The sequence below is a fragment of the Vipera ursinii genome, assembly GCF_947247035.1.
Source record: "Vipera ursinii genome assembly, chromosome: 2".
Lineage (NCBI taxonomy): Eukaryota > Metazoa > Chordata > Lepidosauria > Squamata > Viperidae > Vipera > Vipera ursinii.
In genome coordinates this window covers 154,762,811-154,778,134 of record NC_139513.1, presented here as the reverse complement: position 1 = coordinate 154,778,134, position 15,324 = coordinate 154,762,811, and the positions used below count along the sequence as shown (strand labels likewise).

The 15,324-nt window shown below is 40.9% G+C and overlaps 1 protein-coding gene across 13 annotated transcripts in view; it reads left to right on the top strand.

The window, feature by feature from the left end:
* Positions 1-15,324, top strand: part of R3HDM2 (R3H domain containing 2) — a 196,282-nt gene that overhangs the window by 106,883 nt on the left and 74,075 nt on the right. For 9 of the 13 annotated variants that reach the window (XM_083356179.1, XM_083356184.1, XM_083356191.1 and 6 more), the window contains 7 exons: positions 435-513; positions 2,157-2,216; positions 6,496-6,636; positions 8,589-8,697; positions 10,081-10,176; positions 11,496-11,527; positions 11,624-11,677. In XM_083356179.1, coding sequence (XP_083212305.1) covers positions 435-513; positions 2,157-2,216; positions 6,496-6,636; positions 8,589-8,697; positions 10,081-10,176; positions 11,496-11,527; positions 11,624-11,677 — 571 coding nt within the window. The remainder of the gene's footprint in view (positions 1-434; positions 514-2,156; positions 2,217-6,495; positions 6,637-8,588; positions 8,698-10,080; positions 10,177-11,495; positions 11,528-11,623; positions 11,678-15,324) is intronic. The other 4 variants (XM_083356189.1, XM_083356180.1, XM_083356190.1 and 1 more) reach the window with 1 other exon arrangement.

The following is a 15,324-nucleotide window of genomic DNA, read 5'->3' as shown; positions in this document are numbered from 1 at the left end:
TTAAAGGCAGAGGTTTGGAGTGTGGAGTAAAGTGCTTGTAATATCTGTCAGAAAATACATCATAGGCTCTCAGCTATAACTTTACATGAGTTGGACTATAGCTCCCATTGTTTACTCTTATTCTGAGCAGTATTTTGACAAAAGGGAATTATAGTGCAACATTTGAGTATCCAAATGGATGGAAAAGATTGTACTAAAATTATGTCCATTCCATTATCTGCATTAAAGTGCTTGAATGCCAGATCCATCCTCCCTCCCTCCTTTCCTTCCTTCCTTCCTTCCTTCCTTCCTTCCTTCCTTCCTTCCTTCCTTCCTTCCTTCCTTCCTTCCACCCTTCCTCCCTCCCTTCCTTCCACCCTCCCTCCCTCCCTTTTTCCTTTTTTCTCTTCTATAAGTAGGTCGTTTCTTGAGTCTGCTTCTATTATCTGTTATAGATTCCAGCCAGGAATACACAGACTCCACTGGAATAGATTTACATGAATTTTTAGTAAATACACTGAAGAAAAATCCAAGGTAGGTTCAGGAGTGGTCTTGTTTTGGATCCTGCAACTGCATGCAGAATTAAAAATAAGAGGCTTGTATATAACCAAGGATAGTGTTAGCTGCCAGAAATCTAGCATGCCTGTGTTGGTATGTGTCTGCTAAGGGTAGGATGGAGCAGCTAAGCAGCCTTCCATGCCCTCCTGAAATCATGGAATGATGTAAGTATCGAGAACATGAATTACATATAATTTAGACTAGAGCGTCCTCTCAGTTTACTTAGTCTTGCTACTCCCAAGCACTTACATGCTTATCTTGCCCTGGAAAGTCTTGAGCTTGACACGGCAACAGTGAGATCTGGAGTTGGAAGGCATTGGGCTTTGGCTAAGGGCCAGGGTCTTGGTAACAGTGCTCCAAGGAATCATGATAATAGTTCTTAGACTAATGCTGATTGGTCTATGACAGAGGTAGGCAACCTTGGCTCTTTTATGACTCGTGGACTTCAACTCCCAGAATTCCTGAGCCAGCCATGCTGAGGGGAAAGGGAGAGGTTTCCAAACTGAGCCATGCTGGCTCAGGAATTCTGGAAGTTGAAGTCCACGAGTCATAAAAGAGCCAAGGTTGCCTACCCCTGGTCTATGACTTCATTAGTATCTTCCTTTCCTTTACCATTACCAATTTACCATTAATGGAGATCAGAATATTTGCAAGAACTTACCCCAGCGTCTGCGTAGCCATGCAGTCCGATGTAATGGGACAACATTTGGTAGGGTAAGTTGATCCTGTCTGTAGATTATCTGAAATACATAATAATGAATAAAATCTCATTACGCTTTTCTTAGCGTAACATGATGTTTACAGGTTTCCTACTCATGTTGTTACTGGACTGTAATCTTAGCTTTGTTACATCATTCATCTGATGCTTTAGGAAATTATGGAAAGCTGAATCATTAATGATGCAAGTGTGTTGCTACTTATTTCCTTGCTCATTTACATTTGGCGGTTTCTCCAGAAGTGTAAGTGGGTTGGATAGAGAAAACATGACTGGCCTAGAGTTATTAAGTAAGCTTCATGGTTCCAATGGGTCTTTAAGCTTGGTCTTAATCTTTCTCTAAAGCTTGAACCACTGGCTATGCCAATTATCTTGCAGCACAGGCTTTTATTAAAATAGATTCATTGATATCCTACTATGCTACATTTGTAAACTAGCGTATCTTATATACTATGGAAGAACAGAAAGGGGGAAATGGATATGAGTTACACAGTTCCAAAGAACAGTGATAATTCTAAAAATCCTCCCTTAAATAGTTCTGCTGGGCTTCTTCTATGTCATTAATAAACAGCATCAAAACTGAATGTCTCACAGTAGCCATGTTTTGATATAGTGTTTCTCTTTAATAATAGAAATTGTATGAGAGCCTGTGGGTTACAGTGTTTCTAAGTCCTCTATGCAGAAACGAATTTGCCTGAACAAAAAAGTACTGCTTTTAACTTGCTACACCTGTTTTGCATCTGTCAGTGCAGAACAGGTAACAGCGCCTTTGTTGTTGAATTACCTTGAGCTTTTAGCTTAATATTAGAATAAGAGGAGGACATAAATCTGCAGATTTTTCAAAGAGACTTTTATTTCCTGCACTGAACGTTTTGCTTTACTTCTCCCCGATTTTCTTTGACAGGGATAGGATGATGCTGCTAAAATTAGAACAGGAGATCCTGGAATTTATTAATGATAACAAGTAAGTAATGTGGGTTGATTTACGAGTAAGGGTAACTGTAGCGACCACAAGCTTTCTTGTCTTGAGATGAAAGTCTTCCATTGGATGAAAATGCAGGCGCTCTGTTTCCTTCCTTTCTTTTCCTCAACAGATTAAAAGTTAGTACATTTGCATGTACGACCCGGTCCGGTTTTTCTATTAAGGACTGATATAGAGCAACTATGGAGTTTCCGTGTTCTCCATTTGTTTATTCGTTTAGTATTTTTACAAATAACTCTTTAAACGCTGCATCTGGATTCATAATAATGTCTCTGAATGTAGTAAATGTTATTCCCAGTTATACAATTCTCTGGTTCGTAATTGAACCAGCAGCATAAAAATATAAAGCCATTTTGGTATTTTATTTTTTTTCATTTTCTCTTTCTCCAAGCAGCTTAGCATAGGTTTCAAAATTCTTCTCCCTCCCCTCCTTCCCCCCCACCCCAGTTTTTATCTTTGGAAATGTTCTCAATTATGCAGAAGGCATTACAGCTAAATAGGGATTTCCGCCTGGGCCTTCCAGTCATAATTGAATGCACAAGCTGCTGCAGTGCAAAATTTCAGGGCATCCCTTGGGGCAGGGGGATGTCAACCAAGCTGAAGGGGCAGTACCCTCTGTGCAGTCAAAAGCCATGCCTTTTTTATGGGCAGCATTTTACCTTTTTCACACAGTACCCTCATTGCCACACCTGTGAGCACTTCTGCACAAATTGCAGCTTGTACAGTTTTCTCTGAATTCAACGTAGTAAAAAGTTGATATAAAAACAAAGTCGGCTTATCATTATCTTCTCCAGCGGTAGAAACATCTTCAATTGACTGTGCAGCTATTCATTTATTTGTCAAAGAACTTTCCAACCCTTTATAATAAAGCTATCTTCAAGTCTATAATAAACATGTTTGCTAAGCCTCAGTGGCCTATAATCAGTGTGTGTGTGTGTGTGTGTGTGTGTGTGTTATATATATAATGTAATCACATAATGCCCAGCCAATGTCTTAGGATTAGCTGAAAATCACAAATTCAGCAGGTTAAAAGTACTGTAATATGAACAGGTCTGATTGGAGACTTATCAATTTGCAGCTTTGATTATCAGGGATCACTGTTACTGGGTCGTTGTAATTGGCCTAATCTAATTCCAGGATTATTCTGATCATAAAATAAAATAATTTATACACTCAACTATCCTACCCTGACAACTGTTTGTTTGGGGCAGAATATACCAAGATTCAAGCAAGAGCTATAATATGATTCATGTTTTAGGTTTATTTCCCTCAGTATTTATATGTCCGTTGATGCCAAGTGACTTTGAGTGGCTTACTACATAGAGATATGTGCATATAATATTAACATTGTGCTCATCTCCATTTCAAAGCCAAAGAGTCAGCGCTTGTCCGAGGACGTCTCCGTGGTCGTGTGGCCGGCATGACTAGATGCCAAAGGCGCACGAAACGCTGTTACCTTCCCACCGTAGTGGTCCCTATTTTTCTACTTGCATTTTTTTTACGTGCTTTCGAACTGCTAGGTTAGCAGAAGCTGGGATGAGTAACAGGCGCTCATTCTGTTACATGGCACTCGGGATTCGACCCGCCAAACTGCCAACCTTCTGATCGACAAGCTCAGCGTCCTAACCCACTGAGCCACCACGTACCTATATATATATATATATATATATATACAGTTGCAAGAAAAAGTATGTGAACCCTTTGGGATTACGTGGAGTTTTGCATGAATTGGCCATAAAATGCGCTCTAAATGTCATATAAGTCACAACAATAGAAAAACACAGTCTGTTTAAAATAATACTACACAAACATTAGCTGTTGTCATGTTTTAATTGAACATAAGATGGAAACATTCACAGTGCAGGGTGGAAAAAGTATGTGAACCTTTGGACTTAATAACTGGTTGACCCTCCTTTGGCAGCAATAACCTCAACCAAACGTTTCCTGTAGTTGCAGATCAGAGCTGCACAACGATCTGGAGTAATTTTGGACCACTCCTCTTCACAAAATTGTTTCAATGTAGCAATATTCTTGGGATGTCTGGTGTGAATCGCTCTCTTAAGGTCATGCCACAGCATTTCAATCGGGTTGAGGTCAGGACTCTGACTGGGCCACTCCAGAAGGCATATTCTGTTCTGTTGAAGCCATTGTTTTGTTGAATTACTTGTATGCTTTGGGTCATTGTCCTGTTGTATCACCCATCCTCTGCGGAGCTTCAGTGGGCGGACAGATGGTCATACGTTTTCCTACAAAATGTCCTGATAAACTCTGGAATTCATTTTCCCATCAATGACAACAATCCGTCCAGACCCTGAGGCAGCAAAGCAGCCCCAAACCATGATGCTCCCTCCGCCATGTTTTACAGTGGGGATGAGGTTTTGATGTTGGTGTGCTGTGCCTTTTTTTCTCCACACATAGTGTTGTGTGTTTTTCCCAAACAACTCAATTTTGGTTTCATCTGTCCACAGTATATTTTCCCAGTAATGCTGTGGAACATCCAGGTGCTCTTTTGCAAACTTCAAACGTGCTGCAATATTTTTTTTTGGACAGCAATGGCTTCCTCTGTGGTGTCCTCCCATGTACTCCATTCTTGTTTAATGTTTTCCTTATTGTAGATGTGTCAACAAAAATGTTACCATGTGCCAGAGATTTATGTAGGTCTTTAGCTGACACTCTAGGATTCTTCTTTACCTCATTAAGCATTATGCGCTGTGCTCTTGCAGTCATTTTTACAGGACAACCATGCCTAGGGAGAGTAGCAACAGTGGTAAACTTTCTCCATTTGTAGACAGTCTGTCTTACCGTGGACACATGAACATCAAGGCTTTTGGAGATACTTTTGTAACCCTTTCCAGCTTCATGCAAGTCAACAATTCTTAATCGTAGGTCTTCTGAGAGCTCTTTTCTGCGAGGCATGGTTCACATCAGACAGTGCTTCTTGAGACCAGTAAACCCAAAACAGGTGTGTGTTTTTAAAGGGCAGGACAGCTGTCAGCAACACATCCAATATCATCACACTGGTTGGAGTCAAGGTTGGCTCACTCCTGGCTCCAATTAGCTCTTGGAGAAGTCATTAGGCTAGGGGTTCACATACTTTTTCCACCCTGCACTGTGAATGTTTCCATCTTATGTTCAATTAAAACATGACAACAGCTAATGTTTGTGTAGTATTATTTTAAGCAGACTGTGTTTTTCTATTGTGACTTACATGACATTTAGAGTGCATTTTATGGCCAGTTCATGCAAAACTCCATGTAATCCCAAAGGGTTCACATACTTTTTCTTGCAACTGTATGTATGTGTATATGTATGTATGTATGTGTATATATGTATGTGTGTGTGTGTGTGTGTGTGTATATATATACACACACACATACACATACATATACACATATATATATATACATATACATATATATACATACACTACACACACACATATACACAAACATACATACATACATACACACATACATATATATACACATATATATATACTGCTCAAAAAATAAAGGGAACAGAAGATAAGACATCCTACTATTAAGTACAGTACATTGTGTTGTTTAAGTGTTCCCTTTATTTTTTTGAGCAGTATATATATATGTGTGTGTATATGTATATATGTTTACTGTTTTGTTTTCAAGTAAAAAAATGGAAACCATTAATGCGACCTTCCCAGGCTAAGTCTGTCGAGAAAATAATAAAATAGCATTTTCAATGGTAAAAGTTAATTACTGATTCTTGTTCTTGTCACACTGTACTAGGTTTTTCTGGTTGCTGGGTTTTCAGCTGCAACAGAAAAGGAGACTGTGTTGACAAAAAATGTTTAGTTTTGATTTAGACTTATCAAGAGATGCTGAAGATGTCAAAAACAAATGTCCACAGGTTATTCTTTTCCTTAAATGCCCTTTTCCCTTATACCATATATCAGGATGTTCTCTGCAGATGGCTACATTTTAGAAAGTGCTTATGTCCATTGGGGACCACCTGTAGAATCTGTTATTGTTCAGAGTCAGTCTCTCTCTTTTCCAGCTAACATTTTGTTTCATTTCATTTCATAGGCCTAGGGCATCTCATGTAAGGGCATGCCAATTGGGAGTTTGCATTTTTCGTTCTGTACCTAGTTTGCTTTTAGCAAACAACTTCAGTATAAGTTATTCTGAGGCGACACTTTTAATTGAAGCAGTGTAATGTTTCGTGGCTTTAATTTTTTATTGTCTTATTCTTTCTCCTCTTTCCCCTTCGCCCTTGCTGTGGTCAGCAATCAGTTCAAGAAGTTTCCTCAAATGACCTCATACCACAGAATGCTTCTACATCGGGTGGCTGCCTATTTTGGCATGGACCACAACGTAGACCAAACGGGGAAAGCCGTGATTATCAACAAGACTGGCAACACAAGAATGTAAGGCAAGAATGCATTTCAGCTAGGAAAGGGTTACTGGGAAATAAATTACTTTCCTAGTCCTTTAACGTTTCTGTTGCTCTTTGAAATAGTCAGAGCTCTTTCTAACTAGCTAATCCTAAAATTATAAAGTTATAAGATACCATTAGGACCATCATAATTTACTGCTTCTTGTGCAGACTGCTTACAGCAACCTTGAGATTATTTTTGTCTTTCCTTCCCTTGCTTTGCCTAGTTGATTAATGACAGCAGTGGGATATATCAGTCAAAGCTCTTTGTGACAACCTGTTCTGATTGCCCTTCTCCTAAAATTGCGACAGGCAGCATGGTGCCCTCCAGTTGCTTGGAAACGTCTTATCAAACACACAGCCCACGTGTCCAAAAAGACACATCACTCCTTTCCTCATCACAACCCTTTTTCCCCATTCTTGTAGCTTTTCCCATTGATGGAAGAAAAGCACCTCAAATGCTATGACTTTTCCCCCTATTTTCTTCCTTCCTCTTGAGCAGGACACAGGAGATGGATTTTTCCTCTATGTTTTTTACAGGGTGTGCTGGAGTTTCCCAGAGCGCTCCTGTAATTATGTTGGCACTAATGTTAGGTAGCACTTTAAAAGTGCCATGTGAAGGGCCTACCAGCGTGAGATTTTGTTTTGTTGTTGTTTTTAATTTCAGCATTTACTGGCCACAAGTTTAGAATTCCTTCAAAAAGACACCATTTTGACACTGGGCTTTCTTGGCAGCCATTAAGGTTATATGTACCCCAGGGCTGAGGAGGAGGCAGGGAACAAAAGCCAAGTGTGAGAACACAGTGTGGAAGGTGGATTAGTTTCTCTTGACACAGGTTGGACCGGAAATGAATCCAAGCTCTTCTGCCTCTCCCCCCCCCCCACCTCCACAAAAAAAATAAAAATAGAGAAACAGCTTGAGTTATTTTTGAATAATTCCAAATTCTGTACAGGTTTTCAAATTGAAATTCCTCATTTAAAGCAGTAAAGAAGATTCTGTGTTGATTTGCTGGGTAGGTTGCTTTGCAGAAACAGCAACAACAGCAACAAAGGTGAAAATGCATCTTCGGTGGGATTTTTAGGCTAGAGGATCCAGTTCCTGTGCACGTAGCTTGAAAGAAAAGAATAGTATATCCCACTATGTATTATTTTTTATCAGAATAGCACCTCGGTGCCAAACATGATTTAGGAAATTTTCTCTGGTTTCACTGAGACAAACAATTTCTGAGGCTCCCCAAAGCTTCTTATTGGGACAAAGCTTGGTAAACTTGGCTGCAATTCTGCTGCAAGTATAAAGCTTTACCTAGATAAATTTTGAGCTGATCTGGAAAGCATAGGTAGACCAGTATTAAGGATAGACCAAAAGTGGTCTGAAGGGAAGCCTCTTGGGGAATGGAGAGGATAGCTTGGCAGAAATCTGGCATATGCCAGTTGTGAACCTAGTATCTCCTCGTAGGCGCTTTGGGGTATTGGGCACGTGAATAAATCTTTTACTTCCTTTGTATCCTGACTGCTTCACCATCTCATCTGTTAAAAATTGGCTTAGGTCTTCCCCGCAGCCCTGAGCAGAGATCCTCTGAACACTTTGTTGGGGACATTCTTGTTTTAATCCACCTAGTGTACTCTGCATTTCCATGCACCCGTGCACTCAGATGGACTGTATACACTTCATTAGGCCGAATATTCATCATATAATTCATTACATTCAGCATTCTCCGTGATCAGAAGAAAAAAAGTCATTTCCTGGGCAAACCTTCAAAGAAGTTACATGCTGTTCAGATAGCCCTTGGCCAAAGATGAGAAGAACACTGATTTTTTCCACCCTAATACCTCCTCATAGGCGCATTGATGTGTTGGGCATGTGAATACATCTTTTACTTCTTTTACATCCTGACCGCTTCACCATCTCATCTGCTAAAAATTGGCTTGGGTCTTCTTCCGCAGTCCTGAGCAGAGGTTCTCTGAACACATCAAAGATGAGAAGAACACGGATTTTCCACAGAGGTTTATCCTCAAGCGAGACGATGCCAGCATTGATCGAGATGATAATCAGGTAGGAGAGGCCAGATATATAACTTTACGTGATTGCATTCCATAATTAATGAAGCACAGCCATCATTTTTATTGGCTTTCATCACTTGGGCTTGCTTACTGACGCTGCTTGTTTGCAGTATTTTTTTTACTTGGTTAAGTTCCCACAAGATGCTTTATATCATTCAGTCAAAATCATATTTGCATGGAAAGCAGCCTTCTCTAATCTGATGCCTTCCGGCAGCGATGGGACAACAACCTGTCATTCCTAGTAGCGCGATAGAGATTTGGATATATTGACTGGGAGTTTTAAGAAATTGCAGGAAGGCTGGTGAAGAGGCTTTTGGTGATTTAGTTTTCAGAATCGTATTTTTTTTTAAAGGGTTTATGGGGCGCTCCGAGAAGAGCTGGAATGTATTGCAAAGTCACAAATTCAACTCAACGTGCAAAGTGTTAGTTACAGAATCCAGAGTTTGTATGGACCTACATGCAATCCATGCCTTTTCCTTATTGCATTAGAACCTGTGGGGCGAGTCATTTAAGCTAAATGTGGACGGATTCGGGACAAATAGAAGATGCAACGTAGTCATTAGTGGAATTTGGGGGCACTGGAGATGAATCGTAGCTCACCAGTTTAGAGGGCCTGGCAACTACTTGGCACATCAGTGACCACTCTTTACTACTTCTGAAATCACAGGCAGTATCCCTTAAATACCATTTGCAAATAATCAACTGAAGTGACCAAGATCAATGAAATAACAGTGAAAAATCTATGCAATCTATGAGCTTCCAGAGTGTACCTACTTGGCCACTGGGTGACGAAGAATGGTGGAAAGGTGGGCGCTGGACTTGATCCAGTGGGGCTCTTTTTATGGTCTTATATTTTCATTGAATTAGAGAACAGTAAGGTCTAGCTTCAATTGTTGAACCCGAGAGTTAAGAACCTCTTTTTATTCTGTGAGGTTATTTTGATTCTGATGAACTAGAAAGCGAAGAAGGGAACATCCTAAATTGTTATTCCTTTTAACACAAAAGGATAGCTTGCAACAGGATACTTAGATTTCGATATTGTGTTATAAATTCAGAGGTGAGGTCATGTGCATGGCAGACTACCAGTTACGTGGACTGCAGGGACTTGGTTTTATACATGCAAAACTATGATGATTGAAAGCAAAATAATGGTTAGCTTTTGTTTGTCGTGAGTATTGTGATCAAGGGCTTTAAAAAATTTGCTTGCTATAACCTAGAAATATTTTCAAAGCAAACTAATTTACCCAGAAAAATCTACGCAGTGTGTTGTGCTCTCAACCAGCTTAAAAGTAACTGCTGATTGTATGCATAAGATTTACTGCTGGGTTGGGCACAGAGTAAGGCTGTGAGTGAACAAAGTTCTATTTGTCATTAGATTAGGATCCCACTGCAAGATGGACGAAGGAGCAAATCCATAGAAGAACGAGAAGAGGAATACCAGAGGGTTAGGGAGCGCATATTTGCACGGGAGGTAAGCGTGGATACATTTTCACGGGACCCAGAAGATATTCAATATTCTGTGTATCCATAAGTTGATTTGTGTTTAATCAAATACTGAAAATTCAAAATGGGTTCACAGGCACCGTTAGAGGACTTCCACCAAATTTCTTCATAGTTGTATAGGTAGTCCTCAACGTATGGCCACAATTGATCCCGACATTTCTGTTGCAAACTGAGTCTGTTGTCAAGTGGGTTTTGCCCCATTTTACGACCTTTCTTGTCACAGTTGCTAGGTGAATCCCTTCAGTTGTTAAGTTAGTAACATGGTCTTGGCTCCCCCATTGACTTGGCTCGTCAGGAGTTTGCAAAAAGTGATCTCACGACCCTGGGACACTGCACAAATGTCCTAAATAAGGAGCCAGTTGCCAAACGTCTGTTTTTTGATCATGTGACCACGGGGATGCTGCAACTGTCATAAGCGTGGAAAACAGTCATAAGTTACCTTTTTTCAGTGCTGTTGTAACTTTGAACGGTCGTTAAATGATCTTTTGCAAACTGAGGACTACGTTTGTGTGTATGTATATGTATATACATATACATATATATACATATATATATATATATACATACATACATACACACACACACACACACACACACACACACACACACACACACACATATATATGTTTAAGTATTTGTCAAGGCTTTTTGAATGGACCTTGCTAATTAACTCTTTCATTCCTGTTTTGGCCCGGCTCAGGGCTTATCCACAGGAACTAGTCAACTTATGACAGCTCATTATTTGTGCAAATTATTCAAATTGCTAATAAAGAATTTGGGAGGCTAAGATGATCATTTCGAACTCTTTATGTTCTCATCAGTTAGTCATACCCTTTATCTGAGATTCGAACCCGGGCTGATTATATATCAGGCAGTTTATATATCATTCAAAAAGCCTTGACAAATACTTAAACATACATTTGCCTTGCCTTCCAGCTAATATAAGAGAGAAGGAACCCGTGGCTCAGGAGGTTAAAACACTGCCTGATATATAATCAGCCCGGGTTCGAATCTCAGATAAAGGGTATGACTAACTGATGAGAACATAAAGAGTTCGAAATGACCATCTTAGCCTCCCAAATTCTTCTGGAGCTTGTGTAAGGTCCAATGAGCATGCTTTTTTTTCCATTATAGATCTTCTGCCTGATTGTTATAGCCATAAAAAAGTTTTGACAGGGCTTTGCGGAGATGTTCATATACGTCTCGATTTCAGCCTGCCGTAATCATTGTCTAATGAGATTTCTTTCCATTTCTGTTTCAAATTGTGCGGCTCCACTTGACGGTTAGTCGGGCCAAAATGGATTCCTGAATGAAAGCAGGTGAGTAAAGCTTGCGCACGCTTCCTTCTGATCTTCAGTCTTTCTCGAGGATCCTGAAAATCCATAACAATGCTTTTCTCTGATGTTAATCAACAGACTCGCCAAAGAAGGCTTTTCTTCTAGCTCTCACAAAAGGCGACAGATCTTTAGGTACCTCTGTGTGATTTCTTGCATACATTTGTCTTGCAGAGCAAGTTCGCACCATGCATGGCTGTTTGTCGAGTCCTTCGAGTTGTCATCTCTTTTGCAACATCACTTTCTGTTTTTTCTTCTCCCACAATAAGATAGAAAAGGGTGCTTAGAGACTTTTCACTGCTGGGAGGTGGGGGTTGAGAGCATTTGCTTAGGACAGGGGTAGGCAACCTTGGCTCTTTTATGACTCGTGGACTTCAACTCCCAGAATTCCTGAGCCAGCCGTGCTGAGGGGAAAGGGAGAGATTTCCAAACTGAGCCATGCTGGCTCAGGAATTCTGGGAGTTGAAGTCCGTGAGTCATAAAAGAGCCGAGGTTGCCTACCCCTGACTTAGGAAGTAAATTCTGTTCCCATGCAGCTGACTTCCAAGTAAGTAAGCTTCGGGTTGAAGCCCTTCAAAGAGTTAGGATGGTGGAAATGGATGGAAAAAGGGAGAAACACTCCAGTCTTTATGCAGCTGCTTCCACTATCTATTGAGGCTTCTACAAGATGTAATTTTGTATCTTGTAATTCAGCTGGGTTTTTTTCTATTTAACCTTATATGATGAAGTGGGTGTCATGAAAAGCACAGGCTCAAATTTTAAGCTGTCTTTCGTTCTCTCAAAATAAAAGTTCATATTGCTCAGCACAGGAAGCTACCAAGATAAGATCATTGATTCAGAGACCTCTAGACCACTGGCTGTGTCTCACAGGAATTCACTGATGGTTCAGACCCTGAGTCTTTCTCAGCCCAGCATGGAGAATATGCCTGGGATTAAGCTTTGAACTTTAGCTCTATGCCTATCTCTAACCTTTCTCTTCAAAGGGATGGAGTAGTTATTATATGCCAGCCGTGTAGTTGAGCTGAACAATCCTTTGTAAAGGACCTTTGCAATGAAGAGGGAGAAAGTTAAGTCTACCTCTCACTATAGCTTAGTTATGCTTTTAAAATAACAACAACAATAATAATAGTCAACAATGGTATTTTTTCTTGAATCCAGGAATGCATTATAAAAGCAGTCCTTTCTTCAAACAAGTGAAGGGACAGACTAATGGGGGATTCTTGAACTTTCTCTGTACTCTCACAGACCACTCCTATTATGCTCAGAAGTGCTTTGGCAATGGTGGGATCCATATCTCAGAGTCTATATGTTGTCCACGAGTACAAAGATTTGTAGCAGCTTACATTGGACAAGTGTAGAAAGTAAATATAAAATAAGACACGAAGCCATGCATTCAAAAAGCAGCACACATTTAGAAATCTTGAAACTAAACTAGGAAAATCTACTACATGGCTTAAAAAACCCAGCAATCCAGATTCCTGTAACTTACTTAAGGAACCCAGCTGTCTTCTCCTGACACCCCAAGTTGACAGGGATAGTCCCAGGGCTTGATATTTGTCAGGATGCCATTACTGAAAAGGCCCTCTGCCCTGGAATCATCTGATGCTCAGGACAGAACCTTTGCAAAATAGCTTGGGTAAATATGTATGATTATAATTTTAGAGTCTTTGAAGTTTTAGAGTCTGCTTACTAGCCAAAGCAAAGAGGCAAAGGTCAGTGGAGCTTCTACTGATAATATTGGGTGAAGAAACACCTTTCAAACTATGAAAATGAAAGCAGAATACATACACATACACACAGATATATTACAAATTTATAACCTTTTCAGTAAAAAATTCACTTGTCAATAACAAGGTCTATTTTGCTAAAATTCAGTCTCAGGTGGCTCCCTTCAGCCACTTCATTAAAATAACTCAAGTGTAGGTTGAGGATAGCAACAGCAGCAGCAGCACAACCTCCCCCCCCCCAAAGAATAAAAAATAAAAAGATTACAAAAAGGAAGCACTGAAAACTAATGCCTGAAAATCTAAATTTCTTCATGTTCAGTAGATACATGATATTGAAGGGGAATCACTTCAATATTTGTCTTGGCTACAGCTAAAAGCTGGAATTCTTTAAAAGAAAAAGCACAGAAGAACCACCATGGCAACAGGCTATGAATCATCAAAGTCAAAATTGGACATATTTTAAACTTCAGCAAATACAAACTACGTAAGATCAAAGGTAAAAAAACAGTCCAACCTACCAAAACCAGTGCCATAAAAAACAGAATAGAAACGCAAGTTAAGATAGGCAAGAAAATGGTAAGTGAGCACCTGTCCAGCCTAGATGAGTTCAAATCACCAGGACCAGATGGATTACACCCCAAGGTTCTCAAGGAACTGGCAGACGTGATCTCAGAACCACTGAACTATATTTTTCAAAGATCCTGGAGCACTGGGGAACTACCAGAGGACTGGAAGAGAGCTGATGTAGTTCCCATCTTCAAAAAAGGGAAAAAATGGATCCAGGAAATTACAGACCTATCAGCCTGACATCAATACCTGGGAAGATTCTAGAAAAGATAATCAAACAACAAATCAGTGAACACCCTGATGCAAACAAAGTTATCACTAAAAGCCAACATGGGGTTTGTCCAAAACAGATCATGCCAGACAAATCTTATTGCATTCTTTGACCAAGTGACAAAATTAGTGAACCAAAGGAATGCTGTAGATATAATTTACTTGGACTTCAGTAAGGCATTTGATACAGTAGATCACAACCTACTACTTGATAAGATAGAAAAATGTGGGTTAGATAGCATCACCACCAGATGGATTCGTAGCTGGCTGACAGGCCGTACTCAGCGTGTGGTTCTCAATGGAACTGCATCTACATGGAAGGAAGTGTGTAGTGGGGGGCCCCAGGGCTCTGTTCTGGGTCCAGTGCTCTTCAACATCTTCATCAACGATTTGGATGAGGGGATAGATGGGGAACTGATCAAATTTGCAGATGACACCAAGCTGGCAGGAATAGCCAATACTCCAGAAGATAGGCTTAAGATACAGGAGGATCTGGACAGACTCGAACACTGGGCGCTATCTGCAGTTATATCAGCTTCTTTGAGTGAGGGTAGCTTCCCTGCCGTCTTGAAAGAGGCGGTGGTGAGGCCCCTCCTCAAGAAGCCTGCCTTGGACCCAGCTGTATTGAACAACTTTCGTCCGGTCTCCAACCTTCGCTTTCTTGCGAAGGTTGTTGAGAGTGTGGTGGCGCATCAGCTCCCTTTGGTCCTGGATGAAGCGGATTATCTAGACCCGTACCAATCGGGTTTCAGGCCCGGGCACAGCACGGAGACGGCATTGGTCGCGCTGGTGAATGATCTCTGGAGGGCTCGGGACAGGGGTCATTCCTCTGTTCTAGTCCTATTAGACCTCTCAGCGGCTTTCGATACCATCGACCATGGTATCCTGCTGCGGCGTCTCAGGGGATTGGGAGTGGGAGGCACGGTCCTTCAGTGGTTCTCCTCCTATCTCCAGGGACGCTCGCAGTCGGTGTTGACAGGGGGGCAGAGGTCGACCGCGAGGTCTCTCGTTTGTGGAGTTCCTCAGGGGTCGGTCCTCTCGCCTCTCCTGTTCAACATCTATATGAAACCGCTGGGTGAGATCATTCGTGGCTTTGGAGTTGGGTATCATCAGTACGCTGATGATACCCAGCTTTTTCTTTCTACCCCAAACCACCCCAGTGATGCCCTCAACGTGATGTCCCGTTGCCTGGAGGCGGTTCGGGTCTGGATGGGGAGG